Below are 20,421 nucleotides of genomic sequence, written 5' to 3' on the forward strand. Positions count from 1 at the left end.
TTATTCTGTTTACCTTGTTTGTTGTCAAAACCCAGGGCTTTTTTTGTAGAAGGAACTCCTTTGCATGTCAGGCCACACACCCCTAATGTAGCCAATCCTAATGAGTTTCTGCTGTTGGGTGTGGCCTATTATGCTAATGAGTCCCTGCTGGGCGTGGCCAACTCGGGAGCCAGCCGGAACTCCGTTCCTGTGCGTTCCTGCCCAAAAATAGCCCTGGATTTTACACTTCTGGGCATATTAACATTAAGGCCAAAGGCCACTTTGGGATAACCTTTGGCAACTGTGTCCCCACAGTTGCCAAGCAGTAGTACAAGCAATGTAATCTCATGGCTAAAAATTCTACACTACAGACCAACTTGATTTTTGTAAAAAATAAAAATAAAAAACCTCACACTTTTTTTTTTTAATTCTCACATATTCTTCTTGTATCTAGTCCATGGTCTGTGGACTGCGCTGGAACAAAAATGTGTTTGTTTTTGTGGCAAAAGACTGACACAGCTACTCTTCTGGAATTGGATAAAAAGAACAGTTTATTGATCCTGTCCTGCTCTCTGCAGACAGGTTGCCTTGGCAGGGATACTGGAGACATAAGGCTTGCACCTAATTGACAGGTTGATCCAACAATGCAGGCCTCCTAGGCCTCAACTGAAGTTAATGATATGCTTGTGATTGGATTGCAAACATTTCTCTTACTCCCTGAAGACTAGAAACAAAGTGAGAATGGTATGTTTAAAAATTCTTAAGGACTGCTTGGGACTTTAAAAAAAAAAAAAAAAGAGGGCAAGGGGACAGACGCAGATATGCCCAAAAAATGCATTGGGTGAAGGCTATTTCAAACAAAAGACGCATGCACAGATGTGGAGAGCCAGACACTGCAAGTGTGGCTATGTTTCAGAACGCCTTTAAAAGCAGAAGGACGAGACACTTGATAAAGCAGAAGGGCTAGATGCTTGATATTCTACAATGAAAATGGAAATGCTTATCAAAAGTTATTGCATCTCATATACTGCCTCATGGGACTTTGGCCATTCACAATTATTTTAGCGATAAAATATGTTGGGGAAATTCCCCATCTCCTTGTGTTAATTACTATTTCATGGTGCCTGACATCTATTTCTCCTCCTCTGCCAGAGTCACAACTGTAAACTATACCCTATAAACAGTCCGTCAACATTTCTCATGTGTACAGCCCATTTTAATAGCTTTGGCTGGCTTGCTACGGATGTAATGGATGCCTTCCATTAAGATTCTTACTCTGGATCTGCTGCCCCCACCTTAATGATGTGCATGTGGAAAACTCTGGCCATGGTTAGCCGTCTCATCCTGCCGAAACAACCATTTGCTCGTCTCTGTTCTGGTGGCTTTTCAGAAAATTGAGGATTGGCCTTCTGGTACAGCTGCGAAACTCTTGCAGCTGTAGATTTGTCTGAGTGGCTCAATAGGCAACATTGTGTGAGAAAGGTCATTGTGGTCTCCCTCTCTGGTGTCCTTGGGGAGCAGGAGATTAAGCGTGTGCTTGGCAGTCATACCCGCACTCCTGTTGGTGTCACTTGTCGTGCGCTGTTTGCTCGCATGTCCCGGCTGACTGCAGGATGGCCTCCTATGACTCCTGCATGTTGCAGAGTGGCCAACACTTGTGCCGGATGTAGCAAATGGCACATGTGGCCCCACAACAAGTGACAATATATCCATTGCAAATGAGACATTTAAAAAACTGTCAGACAGCTGACTTGTCTAGGATCAATTTCTCATGGCACCAATGCTTAGTTGAATGCTCTGACCAGGTTATATATATTTGTTAGGTTCTATAATGTCTCAGCTATTGGAATGCTTTTAAGTGTGAGGCTGTGTAAGAGGTTTGCATTGGTTTTTAGCCCTTCCCATATTAACATGGTTTACCATCACATGGTAACATGGGGGGACCAAGGTAACATTGACCTGAACATATACTAGAAGGAGTGACTCTATGGCCTGATAACTATGTATTGAAGGAACTTGAAATATTCGTCTTTTTAACTTCTTAACTATTCCTTTTTTCTTTTCCCACAGATGACATCATCCCGTCTGAGAGCAGCTCTCTATCTGATACAACCTGTGAAGACGGTACGTGACTCCTGTTTTTCAGATCAAGTATATCAGCATCATGAATGGATTCTGATGTTTTCAACTAATTGCAGTTTGTGATGAAAATGAGCCTGAATGTGTCCTCACACTCACATGCTCTGTGCCATCCCACATAGAGCAAAGATCCAAGGCTTCCTAGTTACAAACTGTAATTTGTGGTGAATCGTAGTTTGCTGGGTAAGAAACCAACTTCAGTTTGTGAGGGGGAAATCAGATGAGAGTGTCACAAGAAAGTCTTCCATATTACTGCACATTGGGAGGTGAGAAGGCGCATGAGGAACAACCGGCTCATTCTCTTCTTGAACAAACCGCAGCAGGATCCTAGCATCTAAACGCAGCCATATTATCGATCTTGGATGGCCAACTTTTGTGTTCTTGGAGACCGTCTCCCCCCTTCAGGAAAGCAGCTCAAGGCTAGGAATGTATTTTCCTTGCAAACCAATCCCTCAGAACAGGTCATGCTTCATAATAATGGACTACTGATTTATGGAGCCTGTGAGTTCCAGCATAGCCAGCCAAGCCATTACATACAAACCCCCAAAGATGTGATGATAAAGTGCAGAATATAGCTGCTTTGGTACAAGTTCACTACTATCTTTCTTACAAAACAGATTGTGGGGAAACGTTTTTTGCCGCACCTGGCTTGACACTGGGTAGGAGGGAATCTGGCCTGTGGATGCGGTCTCTGATGTTCAAAAATCATCCTGTAATAATTAGTGAGAAGCTCAGATTATTTTGATCTTCTCTCTGTTTATCGTTCCTTTTCCTACCACCCATTCTGGCCATCTGTGTTTTGGAAACTCTCCAGAACAATGATTCTGCAGCTGAAGTTTCCAAAGGAAAAAAAATATATGTCAAAACATGTTGCATTAGAACACACCTCTACATGAGAAAGATGGTCCAAAACCTTTGTAACAGACCACCAGGCAACAGATACGGGCCATAAACTAAAGATGACTCCAAAAGCCATGCATGAAACCAGTGCAATCCTAGTGTTTGTGTAATGTCCAAACTGAGAGTTTGTGTAGCACAAGAGTTTGTGTAATGTCAGCCAAGGAGCTGAGCACAGCTCAGGAAGTAGACAGAATTTCAGCAACTGAGTTTGCATAAAGGACTCAGACCTAGCCCTTTGGACCAGATTCTTGTTTTTTGTTTCAGCATGAAGTTTCAGACTCTGGGTAATGTCTTGGGGTTAAGACAAGTATTATTAAGGCAAGTGTGGAAGGAAAGTGCATGGAGAACCAGCAAAGGCATGGCTGTTTGTAGGGTTGGAATAGTGAGGTGCAGGTAAGCCTCAGGCACCTGGCAAAGCTCCTAGAAGCTGGTCCGTCACTTGCATGTGTCCACAAAGCCTCGTCTCTTTGGCTGCAATGTAGTGGTTAAGAGCAGTGGACTCTAATCTGGAGAACCAGGGTTGATTCCCCACTCCTCCCCATGAAGCCTGCAGGGTGACCTTGGGCCAGTCACAGTTCTCTCAGAGCTCTCTCAGCCCCACCTATCTTACAGGTTGTCTGTTGTGGGGAGGGAAGATGACTGTAAGCTGCTCCAAGACCCCTTCGGGTAGTGAAGACTGAGTTATAAAACCAACTTTTCTTCTTCTGCACTACCTTGTGTGTGTGTTATGGCAACCCTATGAATTAATGTCCTCCAAAACATACGATCGTTAACAGCCTTGCTCAGGTCTTGCACACTGAGGGCCCTCATGGCTTCCATGACTGAGTCAATCCATCCCCTTTTGCCTCCCCCTCTTTTCCTGCTGCCTTCAACTTTTCCTAGCATTATTGTCTTTCCCCGTGACTCTCATCTTCTCATAATGTGACCAAAGTATGATAGCCTCAATTTAGTCATCTTCACTTCGAGGGAGAGGTCAGGCTTATGCACACAAAAATAAACATTCCCGTCAAACTTAATAAAATATTCATTGTCCATCCACAGAATCATTACAAGCATACACAATACATCACAAACACAATAATGAAATTATCGACATTAAACTCAGACTGAGAGTTTTCCAAAGAATTAACTGCTACTGAGATCCTTAAAAGAAGAAAACCAGTCTGGTAACACAGTTGCTTAATCTTGAATGATACAGCTCCCTATCTAACTCACAAACAAGCAATTAGGATCATTTTATAAGTTTTCAGGATTTCCAGGATTTATTTAATTGCCATAATAATATCTGGGTTGGGTATTTCCTGCCAGCTACCTACAGTCTGAACCACACTCCTTGGACTAGTCATTAGCTATCAGGAAACTCCCTCCCTCCCTTCCTGCTCATTATCTTAAACTGAAATATCTCTGAGTTCTGCAATCCAAAGTGCCCCTTAATTTTGATCTGACAAAACTTTTTTTGTTTGTCTGCTGATGCCAAGTGGCATTTTGGGTATTGGATCTAACCTTTTAGTGTTCTCAATCATTTCCTGTGCAAAAAAAAAAATCAACACAACCCTTTGCTTTGGAGCTTCCATTGTTTTGCACAGGGTGTAGAGTTTACTGGGTAAGGATAGTGCAGAAAGTCCCTAAGTGTCTCCAAGCAAATAAATATCTGTTTAAGAGGATATGTAATCATTTTTATTATGGAAGAAGTGAATGTATTTTTTAAGAATACCAGTAAAATTGTGTTCCCACCTCTTAGATTGAGATCAAATGTAGACAATGTCATGTTAGTAGGATATTAGTAGTCCTCCTGTAGAGTTTCTTTATCACTAGCTGCTGCTGCTGGACCCCAGCTGTTCTACTTTTGAGAGAGACTTAGAATGCAAAACAGAGCCAACAACTGCTCCACCACAAGGCATTTTGCTTCCAAGTGGATGGCGTTCCAAACATAAACTCATGAAAATAACAACCTTCAGCCCTCTCCTTCAGAGCTTCACATTTCAGTGGGTTAATTTCCTTTGCCTTCATACTCAAATGCACGCATCTAAATATGGATCTTGGCATACAAAACCTCTTTGGGGGGGAGCTACCTCTGAGAAGATTTCTCCCCCATTTTGGTCCCACTTCAGAAATACCAGTGTTTTCTTCAAAGTCCAACACTCCTGTTTGGGTGAGGAGGGAAGAATCTCTAACTTTGGATCAGAAGAAGTGCGAAATATATCTGAATGGGATGTTTGGTGTAGTGGTTAAGTGCGTGGACTCTAATCTGGGAGAACCAGGTTTGATTCCCCACTCCTCCACTTGCACCTGCTGGATGATCTTGGGCACAAGCCATAGTTCTGATAAGAGCTGTTTTTCAAAAAGAGCAGTTCCTGTCAGAGCTCTCTCAGCCCCCCCTACCTCACAGGGTGTCTGTTGTGGGGAGGGGAAGGGAAAGGAGTTCGTAAGCCACTCTGAGACACCTTTGGGTAGTGAAGGGCAGGGTATAAATCCAATCTCCTCTTCTTCTTCTTCCTGGGAAAAGTCTTAACACAGGCTGAAAAATCACAAGATGTGACATCCCCCTTTCCGTAAGGTTTAATCGTGTTCCTTTTTTCTTTTTTTAAGGAGGCAGTGATTCCCTTGCTGTTCCAGGCCAAAGAACAAACCACGCTCCCTTTTCTCCAAAATCTCCACCACCCAAATCTCTTGGAGTGGAGAGAATCCATCTCAGGAAGTCATCCATGAATGAGCCATTCCTGGAATCAAGACACTCCAGGTACTGAATTCTCTGCTGTGCCAAAAAACTGCAGCTGCTTTATCCCTGTTTGCTTAGTTTTCAATTCAAGAAGTCACTCTACTGTCATCTACTTAAACATGAGATTTTGCGAATTATGTTCAATGTATTTACTTACCTATCACCTGTTTGCTACGGGGGTGAAAGAAGCATGCAAAGTGGCTTAAGATATGCATTTCTTATGCTTCTGAGCTTTTGTCTGAGTAAAGAGAGGCTTTGAGGCCTTTCTTTGAAAATCTGAGGTTCTTATTTTATCATACGGCTCCAGGAACTAGGTTAAGAGAAACATAATAGTACTGTGTGGCCTGTAATTAAAACTCCTGTTGACTCTGGGCTGGATCCAGTGCACCTCCGCCCACATGCAAAGGGCTTTTGAAACCTCTTCTTCATACTGCAAGCCTTTAGGTCCTGTGGAAAGCTGCTCCATGAAGCACAAAGAACTGCAGTGGAGATGAATAAGAGATCCCCGGAGCATGCTCAGAACTGCATGAATTGGGCTTTTAAAATCCCTAGTGGCATTTGACCATTTTCCCATTCTATGTTGCTTGGGACTGCACCAGCTGAATTCTGGTACTGTCAGCCCACTGAGGTACAAATGTCCTCTGAATGTTTATATTTCCCCCTTTTTTTGCTATATTTATTTATTTATTACTTTAGCTTTTACCCCACCCTCCCCGCCAAGGTGGGCTCAGGGCAGCTTCCACAAATGATAAAATACAATAAATCATTTAAAACACAGACAAATCAATTTAAAACATAACTTCGTTGGCGATAGAAATAAAGTGCAGTTTAAGGACACGTTCAGCCTTTTATCTTCCACCTTCCTAGTTCTCAAAATAATGGCCATTCCACAAACTCTTCCACAGTGAAATGTTTTCCTGGACCTTCTTTGCCCTAGTAGCCCTTGCCATTATACTTGCTTCTCTCTTCTAGAAATCTTGCGCTTTCTGTCTGTAGGCAAGTATTGCCAACGCTGTTCTGCTTTGCATTTTGTTGAAGATATTGGGAAGGTGGCCACATACTGGATTCCTCTGTTTATAATCACAGAGACCCCTTGTCAACACACAGCAGTCCATACAGGACCGTGGAGAGGCAGAACCATGGGGGAAGAAGCATGCCCACCACACCGGTTCTCACTCGCAACGCATACAGCAGCACTCACTTACAGTAAGTTGACTTCCCTCTTTACCGTGCCTACGCCAGGACAAATATTTCCAAGTTTCATGAGACCTGTCATAGATGAAGCTTACTGTCATGAATGACTGAGCTCTGTTGAGAGACTGGTTTCCCAGAAACAGAGCTTACACCCGAAAGCAAGTCCATGCTGTTCCCTTAGATATCGCATCCGAAAGTGGATTGTCAGGAGACCTTCTTTGACTAGGTTGGTGTAGTAGTCAAGTGTGTGGACTCTAATCTGGGAGAACCAGGTTTGATTCCTCACTCCTCCACTTGCAACTGCTGGATGACCATGGGAAAGCCATAGTTCTGGTCAGAGCTGTTCTCTCAAGGACAGCTCTGGAAAGAGCTCTCTCAGCCCCGCCTACCTCACAGGGTGTCTGTTGTGGGGAGGGGAAGAGAAAGGAGTTTGTAAGCCGCTCTGAGACTCCGAGTAAGGGCAGGTATAAATCCATTCTCTTCCTCCTCCTCCTCCTCTTCTTCTATGGCATTTGTGTATATCAGACAGAGTTCTCCCACATTAAGTCATATCTGCATTTTTAGTGGGTTTCTTTTCAGATTTTGAAATCAGAAGAAAATCAGTTTTGTACTTGCTATAAGGGATGCCATTCAGAGATAGCTCAGGTGTACAGTCAGAGGAAGCCTCCTGGAAAATAAACGAGTATATGTGCTTAGGTATGCATTTTGTTCGTTTTCTTTCACTAGGCCCACCCTTTGGTAGCTGTGTTGTACCTTCAGCAAGCTTTTGAATTCTACAGCTGTTGTCAGTCAGATACAGGCAGTCAGCCAACAATCAGATGTTGAATTCTTACCCTGTTTTATGGTGTCGGGCAATGGATTTGAATAGGAACAGAATCTGTTACCTTGCTAAAGGCCCACCAACTTTGTTGGGAGGGGTAGTAATCCTGCCCTGGTTTCCATTCCTTAGCCACACTGGCATCTGATAAAATGTTAAAAGCTAAGTGTGTATGGCCAGGCCCAGGGAAGGATTGTTCGTCCCATAATTAATACCAGAAACATCCAGCATCTGGTTCTACTTACATGCACTGTGTTTTTTTAATACCATTATTATTTGCAAATGTAAGACTGCAACAGATGTTGGACATAGCCTGATCCTCCCACACAAATGCCTTCTGCAAAATCAAAGGTTGGCTTTAGGGAACTTGGGCTCAACTAAAAGAAATTAGAGATTTAGAAATGGGGAAATATATACAGCCAGTAACTCCCTGATTGTGCTCTTGTGTGTTTAAATATTTATTCAGAGATGAACTGTTGGTTGGATGCTACTCTGTTCCTAAAATAGTTACATAAAATACTCAGTCTGCCTGACAGGTTGGTTTTATGTTGGTAGATGTCAAATTTACAGAACTGATATAAACCCGGCAGAAATTCCCTCTTGTAATTTTCTGCCCCAAGAGGAGTACTTGTCACATCCTTTGCTCGCTCTTGTGCTTTGAATAACTATGTATTTTTGCAGTCATGGCATCTCTGTTCATACTGTCAACTGGACGTTTACTCTAACTCCCATCTTTAATTTACTGCTGATAAGTATCTACCATTGAATGTATCAGCATCCCCAGATACTAGGAAAGGAAATGAGATGCCTTCAGTTTTTTTTTTCCTTTCCCTGTTCTGTTGATCAGAAGGATGCAGAAGTGAGCTATAGCAATACCTTTTACCTAAGTTTTATTTCTTGATCTGTATGCAAGGCCTGGCCCAGGTGAATCGTGTCCAATTTACAAATACATATACATAACTTTATTGTAATATGAGAAAGTTCATATCATATATTCCAACCTCAGCTGCGATATGTCTCAGTGCAATGGAGACACACTGGGCTGTCAGCATGTGTTAAGAGATGTGCATGCATGTGAATCACAGCCATCCTTCATAGTTTAGCACCATCTATGATAGTCTAATGCTGCATTACTACATGCAGGTTTAGAATAGAATGGAACCGAACCTCTAGTCCCAACCTCCTGTCATGCCGTTGTACGCCTTACCTAAAGCATCTATGCAGCATTTCCTTGGAAGAGTCCAAGAAGATTCTACAATTTCCTTAGCAGTTTGCTCTCTTACTTAACCGCTCTGAGACACAGGAAGTGTTTAACTCCATTTAACCTAAGACTGCTTCCACATGGGGCTCTAGCTACAGGTTAAACAGAAGGCAGGGTTTTTAAAAAATTATTACTTGGGATTCTACAGGACATTATAATACATTCTCCCACCTCCCAGTTTTTCCCAAACCAGCCTTTCTGGGAGGATCATACCCAAAGCAGGTTTGAGGGAAATGTGGACAGGAAGGTGTGGGTTTCTGCACCTCCCAGTGCACACCCAGCATCTTCCCTGGTGCCTGCCATTTTTATCCAGCCCACCGCCAGTGTGCTTCTTGCTGTTTGTTTTTATTAGTGGTTAGAGGAAACCACTATAGTGCCCTAACACAGGATTATAACGACTTGGTTTTTAAAATAAAAAATGCCTGCTGGGGGGATTGTTGATGCAATAGGAAAACACGGGGAAAGCCCACATGCGGAAGTTCCACAGCTGCTGCAAATGCTTTTGCTTTCGCCGCAGCAGAGCAAGACAGGGAACCGGCCCCATGCAGAAGCTGCCTAAGTTTACTTTTCTTTTCTTTTTGTAATTCCAAAATATTGCACCTTGCCCTTCCCTGTACTGGATGACTCTTCCTTCTGCAGTTGTAACACACCCAATTTTCTGCCTCCCCAGGCCAGATGTTTCCCCCCAGCACTGCAGGCAGCGGAGTGGCAGCTTGGAGTCTCAAACCAACTTACTGCCTGAGTCTGCCCGTGAAAAGCCATTGTTCACACTTTCAAAATCCCAAAGAAGCAGTAGTACAGAAATCCTGGATGACGGATCATCCTACACCAGCCAGTCGAGCGCGGAATACTGTTGTGTGACCCCAAACCCCTACTATACTGCCCAGACTCTTGACAATCGGACAAGAAACAGGAGGCGATCTAAGAAGCAGAACATTTCTGCTGCCAGTTCAGGAAGCATGCCAAACCTAGCCCCAAAAGACGTCCGCAATGGCATTTATCAAAAAAATCAAGTGCCGCCATCGGCCAACAGCTACATTTCCGGCTATGCCCCCTATGTGGAATGTGATGTGTATTGCAACGGTGGCTACGTGTATGAGAATGGCACAGAGGGGCAATACGCTGTCAACCCTTCCTACCGCTCATCGGCGCACTATGGATATGAGCGCCGGTATCGAGAATTCAGATCCTTCCACGAGGACGAGATGGAAAGAGTGCCGCACAACCCTTACGCCACCCTGCGCCTGCCGCGGAAGCAGTCTGTGAAATCTGAGCACATCACCAAAAACATTCACAAGGCCTTAGTAGCAGAGCATCTTCGTGGCTGGTACCAGCGTGCCTCCGGTCAGAAAGACCCGGGTCTTGGCCTGCAGGCAGGCTTTGATGACAGAGGATCGCAGAGAAGCCTGGGCTTTGCCGGACTGCAGGTACCATGTTGTCCAAGCAGCCGTGCATCGTCATTCTCATCAGGTAACAAGCCAGTTTGTTACAGTCATCTTTCCTTTCCCTCATTTGTGCTTCTGTGGGCCCCGCTGATGACTTAACCCAACCTAGCAATCTCTAGGGGCTCCAATGCAGAGGCTTCCCTGTTCATTTCACTGTAGGTTTCATTCATCCCTTTCGCACCTGGAGAGCTGCTCCTTTGTTGTGATTAATGGGGAAGCAGGCACATGGAGAAGTTTCCTGTGTGCTTTGAATAGGGTGATAGAGGCCACCCAGACACCTGTGGGTTGTCAGGCCTCCTGGCATTGACTCACAGGTGATGCCGCTGCTCTTAGCAGATTCATCAGTAGAGTCATTAGTATGATTATTGAGAGCAGCTAGTGGGGATTTTTTTTGGAACCAGGTAAAACAAATGTGTGTTGTCCCCAGCCCTGCCCTCAGAAATCCTCTCCTCCATCGTGTCCCTTTCTGCATCTCCCACTTGCAGAGGCTCAGGGGAGGAGAGTTGCAGCACCTGGTTCCTCCTCCTGCACAGCCTGGAGGGAGAGCCCCCCTCCTACCTCTTTACTGCTCTGCTGCTAAGCCTGCTCTGAGGGCTGTGCAGCATGCTTCACATGCACAATCAGTTCCCTTGAACTCACAGATCTGCAAGGCTTGAAGGAAACCTTAGGCTGCATCTTCAGCCTCTCTTCCCCCTTCCCGTTGCCCTGGATGGGCTGAGCCTCAGAGAGCAGCTAGCAGCAGTGGCATTAGGGTCTTAAATTACATCAATGCCGTTGCAGCTACCCTTCTTAGTGCTGCCATGATAGGTTTCCAGGTTACCATCCTGGGGCTCCGGCGATGAGGGTGAACCCTGCTCCCAGGCAATAAGATATTCAGGTCAACTACAGGGGAGAATGTTCAGAACAATGATGGCTTCAGAGTGATCAGCAAACTCTGTTTCCAGAATATCTAACACTAGAAAGCTTCTTCTATCTACCACACTTCATATTTGTGTCACTTCAATGCCCTGCCTTTGGAACTGCCCCAAAACCTATCTGGAAAGTGCAGCGGTTGCAGAATGCAGGTGCCTGGCTCCTGAAAGCTATGAACTGTAGGACAGATATGGGAAAGGAATAGCATTGGTGCCTGTTAGTTTTGGGGCCCAAGTCAAGGTGCCTGACACTTTATGCCTTAAACAGTCCCAGTGCACCCTAAGGAACACCTGTTCCCATATGATCCTCCCTGAGGCCCAGCTGCTCTGTGGTTAGGCTGGCAGGATCATGGAATGAGAGACCTTCCCTGTCGCTACATCATCCCTGTGGAACATCCTTCCTAGTCCAGTCTCTGTTTGGCTCAGCAGCTGTTTCTGTTGTTGTGTTCTGTTGGGGGTTCTTCCCTCTGGTTTTATTATTGTTTTGTTGGATTTTACTTACCTTTTATACAACCTGCCCTGAGTTCTGTCTTGGGGAAAATCAGTGTGTGTGTGTAGACTATGTCGAGGTAAGCAAGAAAAATTCATTCCCTATTCCTCAGATTAAAATGTGAAACAAGGTAAAACATTTTGACTGCTTCTATTTATTATTTGTCAGTGGATTATTCTGGTTTGCTCCCACAAGTAATCACTGCAACAGGATAGAGTGATGGCCATTGATTTGGATGGGTTTAACTGTGGGCTAGACAAATTAATGGAGGACAGAGACATTAGTGGCTATTGTCCATGATGATTATGTGGCACCTCCATGTTCAGAGGCTGTCTCCTTCTGAATATCAGTGCTGGGGGCAGTGTAAATAAGGGGTAAGCCTTGACCTTAATACTCTGTTTACTGACCTTCCAGGAGCATCTGGTTAACCACTGTGTGAAACAAGATGCTGGAGTAGATGGACAGTCGCTTTGATCCATCATGGCTGCTCTAATGTGCTCACCATGGTGGTGGTGGAAAGTGCTGTCAAGTCACAGCTGACTTATGGGGACTCTGTAGGGTTTTCAGGGCAAGAGAGGTTCAGAGGTGGTTTGCCATTGCCTGCCTCTGCATCACGACCCTGGTATTCCTTGGAGGTCTCCCATCCAAATACTAGTCAGTGCCGATCCTGCTTAGCTTCCAAGATCTGATGAGATCAGGCTAGCCTGGACTATCCAGGTCACAACTAACGTACTCACTATGGGCTTCAATAAATCTCTCTTATAGTTGACTAGGAAGAAGGCTCGCTGTGGGAGTGAAGACAACGGGCACTAGGCTGGCCATTCAGGCATGGGCCGCTTGGCCTCAGCCCTCCCCCCGCCAGTGCCACCGGATCAAGGCTCCGCCGGGCCAAGCCATCCGAGCTCGTCCCGCCCCGTGGAACGGGTGCAAGTTTGGCTGCCTGGCCACGGGCCCCCATCTCCGTCCTCTCCCACCCTGACTCATTGAAGGCGCCCGGCCTCCCCCCCCCCAACGTGGTCGAGGCCCCGGCGGACCAAGCCGCCCGGCTTCATCCGTCCCCCCGCCCCGGTGGGCCAAGGCCCGCGACCCGGCCCCCCTGCTTACCGGAGGGCAGGAGAACCCACCTCCTCTTCCTTCGTGCCCGCTGCAGACCCCGACAGCGTGCCCTTCCTGGCTGCCTGGCTGGCTGGACCACGGTGGCAGCGTGAGGCTGCTCCAATCGCCCCATCCTGGCACCCTCCCGCTGCCGCCGCTGCCTCCACAGCCCGAGGCAAAGGCGCCCCTGCCTTGCTGGGTGCCCCGTCCCTCCTGTGAGGCTGCTTCTCCAGACTGGAGTGCCAAAAGCACTTCCCGGCCCCTTCCTGGCTCGGCTGTTTCGGCGGCCAGGCCAGGAGGGGGCCTCTGGGCAGCTTCTCCTGCTCGGCTGCCTCGCCGGGAGGGCAGAAAAACTAACGGGGAGGGCTGCAAAGGGCTCCCAGGCCCCTTCCCAGCTCGCTTGCCTCGGCGTGCAGGCGAGGAGGGGGTGGGGGCCTCTGGGCAGCTGCTCCCACTCACCTTCCTCGGAGGGCTTTCCCCACGGATCAGCCTCGGCGGCCGGTCAGGGAAAGGTGGCACAGAGGCCTCCAGAGGTCGTCTGCACCCACCCGTTGCACGGGGAGGTTGAGCAAGGCAGCCCAGGAAGGGGAGGGGTTCTCAACTGCCTCCCCTTCCAGTGGCCTGCTCAGGTTTCCCACAGCCGCGAGGAGGGCGAGAGGCAGGCGGCTCCGAGTGGGAAGAGGAGGTGGCTCCCAACCGCACCTCCCTCCACGGGCTTGCTCGGCTTCCCAGCTGCCAGAGCGTCCATCCCGCCCAGTGGCTCCCCACACACTGAGGATGAGAGGCTGGGCTGTGGCTCTGTGGGCGGGACCGAGCCAACACAACAACGGAAGCTAGCCAATGGCCAGGGACCCACCTGTGAGTGACAGCTGAGGCAGCCAACTGATTTTGGTGTGAATGGAATCTCTCCACCCCATAGGACAGAAGCCACCCCAAATCAGCTTTATAATATAAGGAGATATATAGGTTTGGTGCACCCCCAGAAGCTACTGTTAGGTGTATGGGTGGCTAAAGATGTAACTTCCTTATCAGTTGTACTTTAAGCGGGACTTGTTTCAAGCCAATTTGCTGCTACCGTATTTGCCCACTGTACTCATTTGACTCCCTAGATAACGTGTTTCTTTAGTTTTCTTCCTCATTCCACCAGCCTGGGTGGACTATTATACAAGAGGCTGCCTCCATGCTGAGCCAGCTACTCTGGATTCAGCTGAAAGTACTTTGTGCAACCAGCCTTGCTTTACGGGTTTTGACAGGATGCCCAAACTGGTTTACAAGGTTAACTGGGCATGAAGAGTGCGTTGAAGGTTGAGAAACTAGGGACAAGCCTACTGGCTCACGTGGGAGGTCCCACCGGTCCCATATCCTGCCTCCCACAGAGACCAGGTCCAAACGGTTAAGGAAGTTTCTTTAACCACAGACGATAGCAGCAGATGCACCCAGGATTCTAGTAAAAAGGGGGGCACGCACATAGAGATTATAGGATTGGTACTGGAATTTCAACCATTATCTCTCTATTGCTGCGGTACACCAAAGAAGAAAATGCCCCAGATTCTGATAAAACATTCACCCCAAAGAAGTGGTTAGGTGTGGAGTGCTGGGAATCATAGGAGGTTATTGAACAAACTGGATGTAATCCACAAGCTTTCAGAAGTCCTGAGAAATACTTCTTGCAAGACTAAAGAGAGAGAGAGAGGGAGGGAGGGAGGGAGAGATATGACAGCATGGTGGCTGCTAATTGCATATATACAACAAAACGTAATTGATCTGTGTGTGTGTGTGCATACAGATAAATAGCGAGGAAGAAACACATGGATATGGCAGTTAGATGAAAATCTGAAGTTAATTAAAGGTTTACGGTGCAGTCCTTGAGAGTAAATCCCTCTGACTTCATCCTCAGCAGGACAGTCCCCTCTGAACTCATGGACGTCAATGGACTTTGATGGTGTATAATTCTGTTTAGGATTGCAGTGCTAGTCAATTATTTAAGACTGAAGCAATAGTTATTACAACAAGAAAAAAATCGTGAAAGATGTGTAGAGAAGGAAGGAGATCAGGGTGTTTTCACGATTATCCTGTTGTAATATATTCTGCCTCATAAAACAAATAAATCATAACATCATAAAATAAAATAGCAGCAGAGTGCCCCATTTGCCCTTGTTCATTTGGTGACACTAGCAGAATGGCTCTAGTACATTATCCTGAGTCAGTTGCTGAGGATTCCGCTGTAATCTGTGAATTTGTCTTCGTTGATCCTGTCGCCACCTCTGCAGCTTCTAGTGGCAAGGGGTTTCATAGGCCAGCATTTCTCACCATGAGATTCCCGGCTTCTGGTCTGACATATAATCTTTCTCAAAATAGCCTTGAAATGTGGCCCTGTTCTGCACATTTGTCTGAGGAAAGAGGTTGTGGCATCCTTACGGTTGCTAGCCAGATAAATGCATTATTCACTACAGCTAATATTTTCTCTCTTGTTTTAGCATCTTCTGCAAATGCCTCTGGGAACTGGCGGAATCAGATTGCACTTTCTGATTACGATACGCTGTCTCACTCCTCTTACGCCAGCTCTTACGGGACTGTGTATGGCACCCATCCACTGCACAGCAGGTGAGACGCCGATCATAATAGACTTGCTGGTCTGCCCTTGCGCTCAAAATGCCGGAAGGGACAGCAGGTGGAGCAGCTGCCTCCTGGAGTCTCAGCCAGTCTCATTAGTGGGAATGGAGCTCAGGCAGGCCATGCCCTCGTGCTGCATTGACTCACTGAAGGCACCCTGCAGACCTTTACCTAGAGCAGGGATCGAGACTAAAATGGGACAGAAGCAGAAATCCTCCGATGTACTGAGAGTTTCTGCTGGTGAGGCAACGTAAGCCAGTTTATCCTACCATCCTGTTTCCTACAGCATTTAGCCAACTTTATCAGGCTTTCGTTTGCCTGTCCTGGATGTAGACAATCTAAAAACCAAACCTCTTCATTTAGGCCCCGATGCTCATAAAACGACATTGTTCTTACCAGTCTGCAACACCACACAGCCTTCCAGGACGCATGGTGTGACATCTTGTTCTATGATGTTAGACTTGTGCATTCTTGGAAAGTCTCCACTTGCTAGCATGTCTTTGCACAGCATGCTTTAGGCTTAGGCCATCAGCTTTTAGGCATTGAATGAAAACGCCAAACACTGGCTGCTTTTCATTTCGAAATCCAGATTTCCAGCCCGTGGTGATTTAAAGGTGGCCTAGGTTCTGCATCACTTTTAGCCCTCTCTCAGTAGGAATCGAGTGCAGCCACATTTCCAGAGGATGTATCATTGTGGCAGTTGTGACACATTGCCGAGGAAGGGAGACACACTCTTGCAGAGCCTGTGGTGACATAGGCAGAAAGCCAGGTTCCCATCCTTATCTATGGGCAGACTTGGTTGGGAAAGGCTGGATGGAACAGGGAGTTTCCAATTAATTGCAGTCCAGGAAGTATGACTTGCACATCAGTCACCAGTGTACCAAGCTGGTTCAGGTCTCACTTGCAACTCAGATGCATGATGTAGAAGTTGCAGAACTGTTCCACTGTGTGCTTGATGTAAATTACAAGCCAGTGTACACAGTCACCCAGGGTCTCCTTGAAGTTGCAAAAAATGGGATCCTGTTCAAATACTCTTACATTAACGGCAGCCACCTAAGGTGCTTATCTGTGAGGGATAGAGGAGGACATGAATTTCCACTCTACCACTCTCCAAAATAACATGTGATATGAAAACTCCACACAAAGACCTCACTGCCCGGCCTAAGCTACGCTAATTAAGCTATGCTAACTGGGCCTAGTTGGGAGTGCACTCAGAATGCTAGCTCTTTCCACTGATAGATGGAAATCCCACCAATATACAAGGGGATTTTGGGCCAGGTAGATCATCATTTTCGGCGGGCTGTGCAGCAGCAGATCTGGGACTAGTACAGTATGCACCCAAGTCACAGCTTATGCCAAAACAACTTGTGGTAGCAGATGCTTGATTGAGAGAGACTGGCATGCCGGAATGCCCCATCACAATATAATAAAAAATAAGTCTTTCAGGCAAGATGGATGTGTGAACGGCACCTTTCAGGATCCATATTCATTAAATGTCTATTTTCCCATGAGAATTGACTTTGAGGGTGCCTAGGGCTTTCACTTAACTGGGAGAATGGGGTGGGAGATGCAACAGAGAAACTTCCCTTATGGGGGCCCCTTCCTCCTCCTTAGTGGTCGTCATTTCCCTGCAGTTTTCTCTTGTTCTCCTGATTCTGCCTAGCATGTCACTCCAGTGCCACTCAAAAATAGTTTCCCCCCCCTTCGTGGGCTTTTTGCTTCTGCTTCCTGTTTAGCGTCTGCTCCCTCCCTTCATCCTCTAACTCCACCTGTTGTCCATCAGAACAAAGGCCCTCTGTCCAGGGACAGATTGTGCCTGCAGGAATGAGATCATGTTCAAACACCCCTACGCTAGCTGCAGCCAGATAACGGTGCCGTCCTAAGCAAAGATATACCCTCCTAAGCCCATTTCCTTCAATGGGACGTAGAAGAGTATAACTCTGTTTAGGATTGCCCTGTAAGCATCGAAAGTACCTGTAATACTGAAATGTGCATGCTTGGTTTTTTGGGTTTTTTTAATGGGCCGACTGCAGTCTTATTGTTGCTTGGGCTGTCTTGTGTGAAGGTCCACTAGAGGGGAGGGGTCATGGCTCAGTGTGGAGAACCTGCTTGGCAGACAGACAGTCCCACGTTCCATCTCTTGAGGCTGCAGCTAAAAGGATCAGTTCGTAGGTGACGTGAAAGACTTCAGCTTGAGGCCCTGGAGAGCCACTGCTAGTCAGAGTAGACAACAGTGACCCCGATAGACCAGTGGTCTGATACAGTATAAGGCAGCTTCATGTGTTGGAGTTACCTAGTGAAGTCTTAGCATACATTTAGTCCTCCAGACTGTCTCTTTACAAGGGATTTTAACTGATTTTTAACTAAACCTCTAAAAAAAATGGGTTTTTCTATATGCAGTGGTTTAGAGCTGTATCGCAACAGTGATTAATTAACTTTTTGAGTTTCTTCACAGGGTTTAGCATGCTTAGGTGCACTGTCATTAGTTCAGTAGCTCTTCCCCAAGGTTAGAATCATAGAGTTGGAAGGGATCTCCAGGGTCATCTAGTCCAACCCCCCGCACAATGCAGGAAATTCACAAATACCTCCCCCCCACACCCCTGGTGACCACTGTTCCATGCCCAGAAAAAACAAAAAACCTCCAGGATCTCCAGCCAAACTGGCCTGGAGAACAATTGCTTCCTGACCCCAATGTAGTGATCAGCATTTCCCTGGGCGTGTAAGAAGGGTCACGAGAACTAAGCACTGATGGAACCCTTCCTGCCTTCCCTTCTCGTAATCTTCCTAAGTTCACACAATCAGCATTGCTGTCAGATGGCCATCTAGCCTGTGTTTGAAAACCTCCAAAGAAGGAGAGCCCACCACCCAACAATCTGTTGACTGTTTTTCTTTTTAAACCTGTGTGTCTCCTCTTCTAACTCTTCCAAATGGAATAGAAGAGAAGTCCAAATAAACACACTGCATATGTCATTCATGGATATTATGTTACAAACAACATTATAAATGTCCTGTTGGGGGGGGGGGGAACCCACACAAGCTTTGTCTGTGATCCAAACCCGTATTTAGTGTGGCTGTTATTATGTGGCTAAGACCTGAACTTTCTGGGTCTTAATTACCAGGGACAGATTTAGATTCCAATGACGTTCCCGCATAATGACGACTCTCTCCGTGGCGCACATCCCATTGGTTCCAGTTGCTTTTGAGGATAGAGCCGGACTGCGAGAGAGTCTGTGGCACAGCATCTGGAATCTCGGTTTGCCGTGCACGTCACTCAGGACCGCTTCTTTTGTCTAGCAGGATGTATGCAGAGACGAGCCAGCTGAGCGGCAGCCACCGGCATCTGCTGGAAGGGGACTTGCAAGGCAGCGAACAGAGACTGTTCTGGCACGAGGACTCAAAGCCCGGGACTTTAGTGTGAATCCGCCCTCTGCTCCAGTGACCATGTGTGCCTTGCGCCGTATGCTGTTCCCACAAACAAATGAGCTTCCCGGTGCAAACTCTCCCAGTGCAAACTCCAAAAAAAGGAGGACCTCGGTGGGAGGATGAAGTGTCCAGTGAGACAAAGCTACACCATCTCTTACCCATGCAAGCACAGCTATGTGAATCCAGGTAGCCCAAACGAGGAAGGGCTGGCTCCACGGTTTGGTTTCAAATCTCCTCCCAAACACAACCTCTGGCGGAAGTATTTTTGTTTCAGAAAGCACTCTTGAGCAGATGGGAAGCTGTCGAAGGTGCTGACTTCCACAAAATGTGAAAAGGAGATTTCTTCTTGGAAAGGCAAGCTTTCTTTTTAGGAGCACAGTTCAGATCGTCAAGATGGCGAAGTCCCTTCTGCCTGTAGCATCTGCTGATCGAGAAGACAACTTTTTGTGGTCTATTGAAGGACAACGTGAGCCCGTGGAGGGAGCCAGAGACTGACTCTTTGCATTGCAGTGATTACTTGAAGGACGTTTGGGTTTTTAAAACAGTATTTTGTATGAGGAAAAGGGTGGGGTGGGGGGGTTTATTATGTGTTGTCCTGGATGTCTTTTCCTGTTCTCAGCACCATAGGAAAAAGGAAACAACAGTTGCATTTTGTAGTATACTGCATGAGAACTAAGCCTGTGGGGTGGGTGTTTTCCAGGAAGCAGGAGCAGGACAGATACAAACTGCTTCCCTGATCGAATATAATGTGCACTTCCGCCAGGATACATCTTCATTTATGCAAAGATGCATGCAGGTTTCAATGCAGAGAATGCACAGAGAAACACTAGGTGTGTCATAAGAAACAGCAGATTTGCTACGGCATGTGGAAAAAGTGACCAATGCGTTGAACAATATTATTACGGTGGCCAGTATTTTTTCCCCCTAGAAACGGATGCAAATACATTAAATTGTAACACCATAGTGGTGCCTTAAAAGCAAAGGGCATTAAAAAAGAATGGTTATCTGAATAGCAGAAGAACTCTTGGCAGTGCAATCCTCAACAGACCGTCGCCCATCTAAGCCTGTGGACTTCAGTGGCTTTATTAGGGTGGTAACTCTGCTTTGAATTGCACTGTTGAGTATTCGCCCCAAACCAGGAGAGGGCTGCAAACTCATTGCTGTTCTGCACAAGTTTCCCCCAACTTCAGTGTCAGATGAATTTTGATCAGCTGTCAGCTAAGGGAGGGATTGGGGGGCAGGGCACACAAAGACCTCCCGGAATGAGTTCAGTCCAGGCTAGAGCCTGAACTGGAACTGAGAGCAGACATTTGTGCATCACCTCCTGGGTGGGTGGTTCAGGAGCTGGTGGTGTCCCCCCCCCTCGAGCAGCCTTTTTTGCTGCTTTGCCGGGGAGTCCAGATGTGGAGGCCTGTTTCCACATGTGGATTGACTT

The 20,421-nt window shown here is 46.6% G+C and overlaps 1 protein-coding gene across 1 annotated transcript in view; it reads left to right on the forward strand.

The window, feature by feature from the left end:
* Positions 1-19,478, forward strand: part of FRMD4B (FERM domain containing 4B) — a 182,788-nt gene extending 163,310 nt beyond the window's left edge. Inside the window, exons 18-23 of the mRNA XM_015409653.1 lie at positions 2,050-2,103; positions 5,608-5,758; positions 6,824-6,943; positions 9,680-10,479; positions 15,428-15,554; positions 18,861-19,478. Coding sequence (XP_015265139.1) covers positions 2,050-2,103; positions 5,608-5,758; positions 6,824-6,943; positions 9,680-10,479; positions 15,428-15,554; positions 18,861-18,981 — 1,373 coding nt within the window. The 3' untranslated portion in view covers positions 18,982-19,478. The remainder of the gene's footprint in view (positions 1-2,049; positions 2,104-5,607; positions 5,759-6,823; positions 6,944-9,679; positions 10,480-15,427; positions 15,555-18,860) is intronic.
* Positions 19,479-20,421: the final 943 nt, after the last annotated feature.

The sequence above is a fragment of the Gekko japonicus genome, unplaced genomic scaffold (assembly GCF_001447785.1).
Source record: "Gekko japonicus isolate JY-2015 unplaced genomic scaffold, Gekko_japonicus_V1.1 scaffold2987, whole genome shotgun sequence".
NCBI classification, from domain to species: Eukaryota; Metazoa; Chordata; class Lepidosauria; order Squamata; family Gekkonidae; genus Gekko; species Gekko japonicus.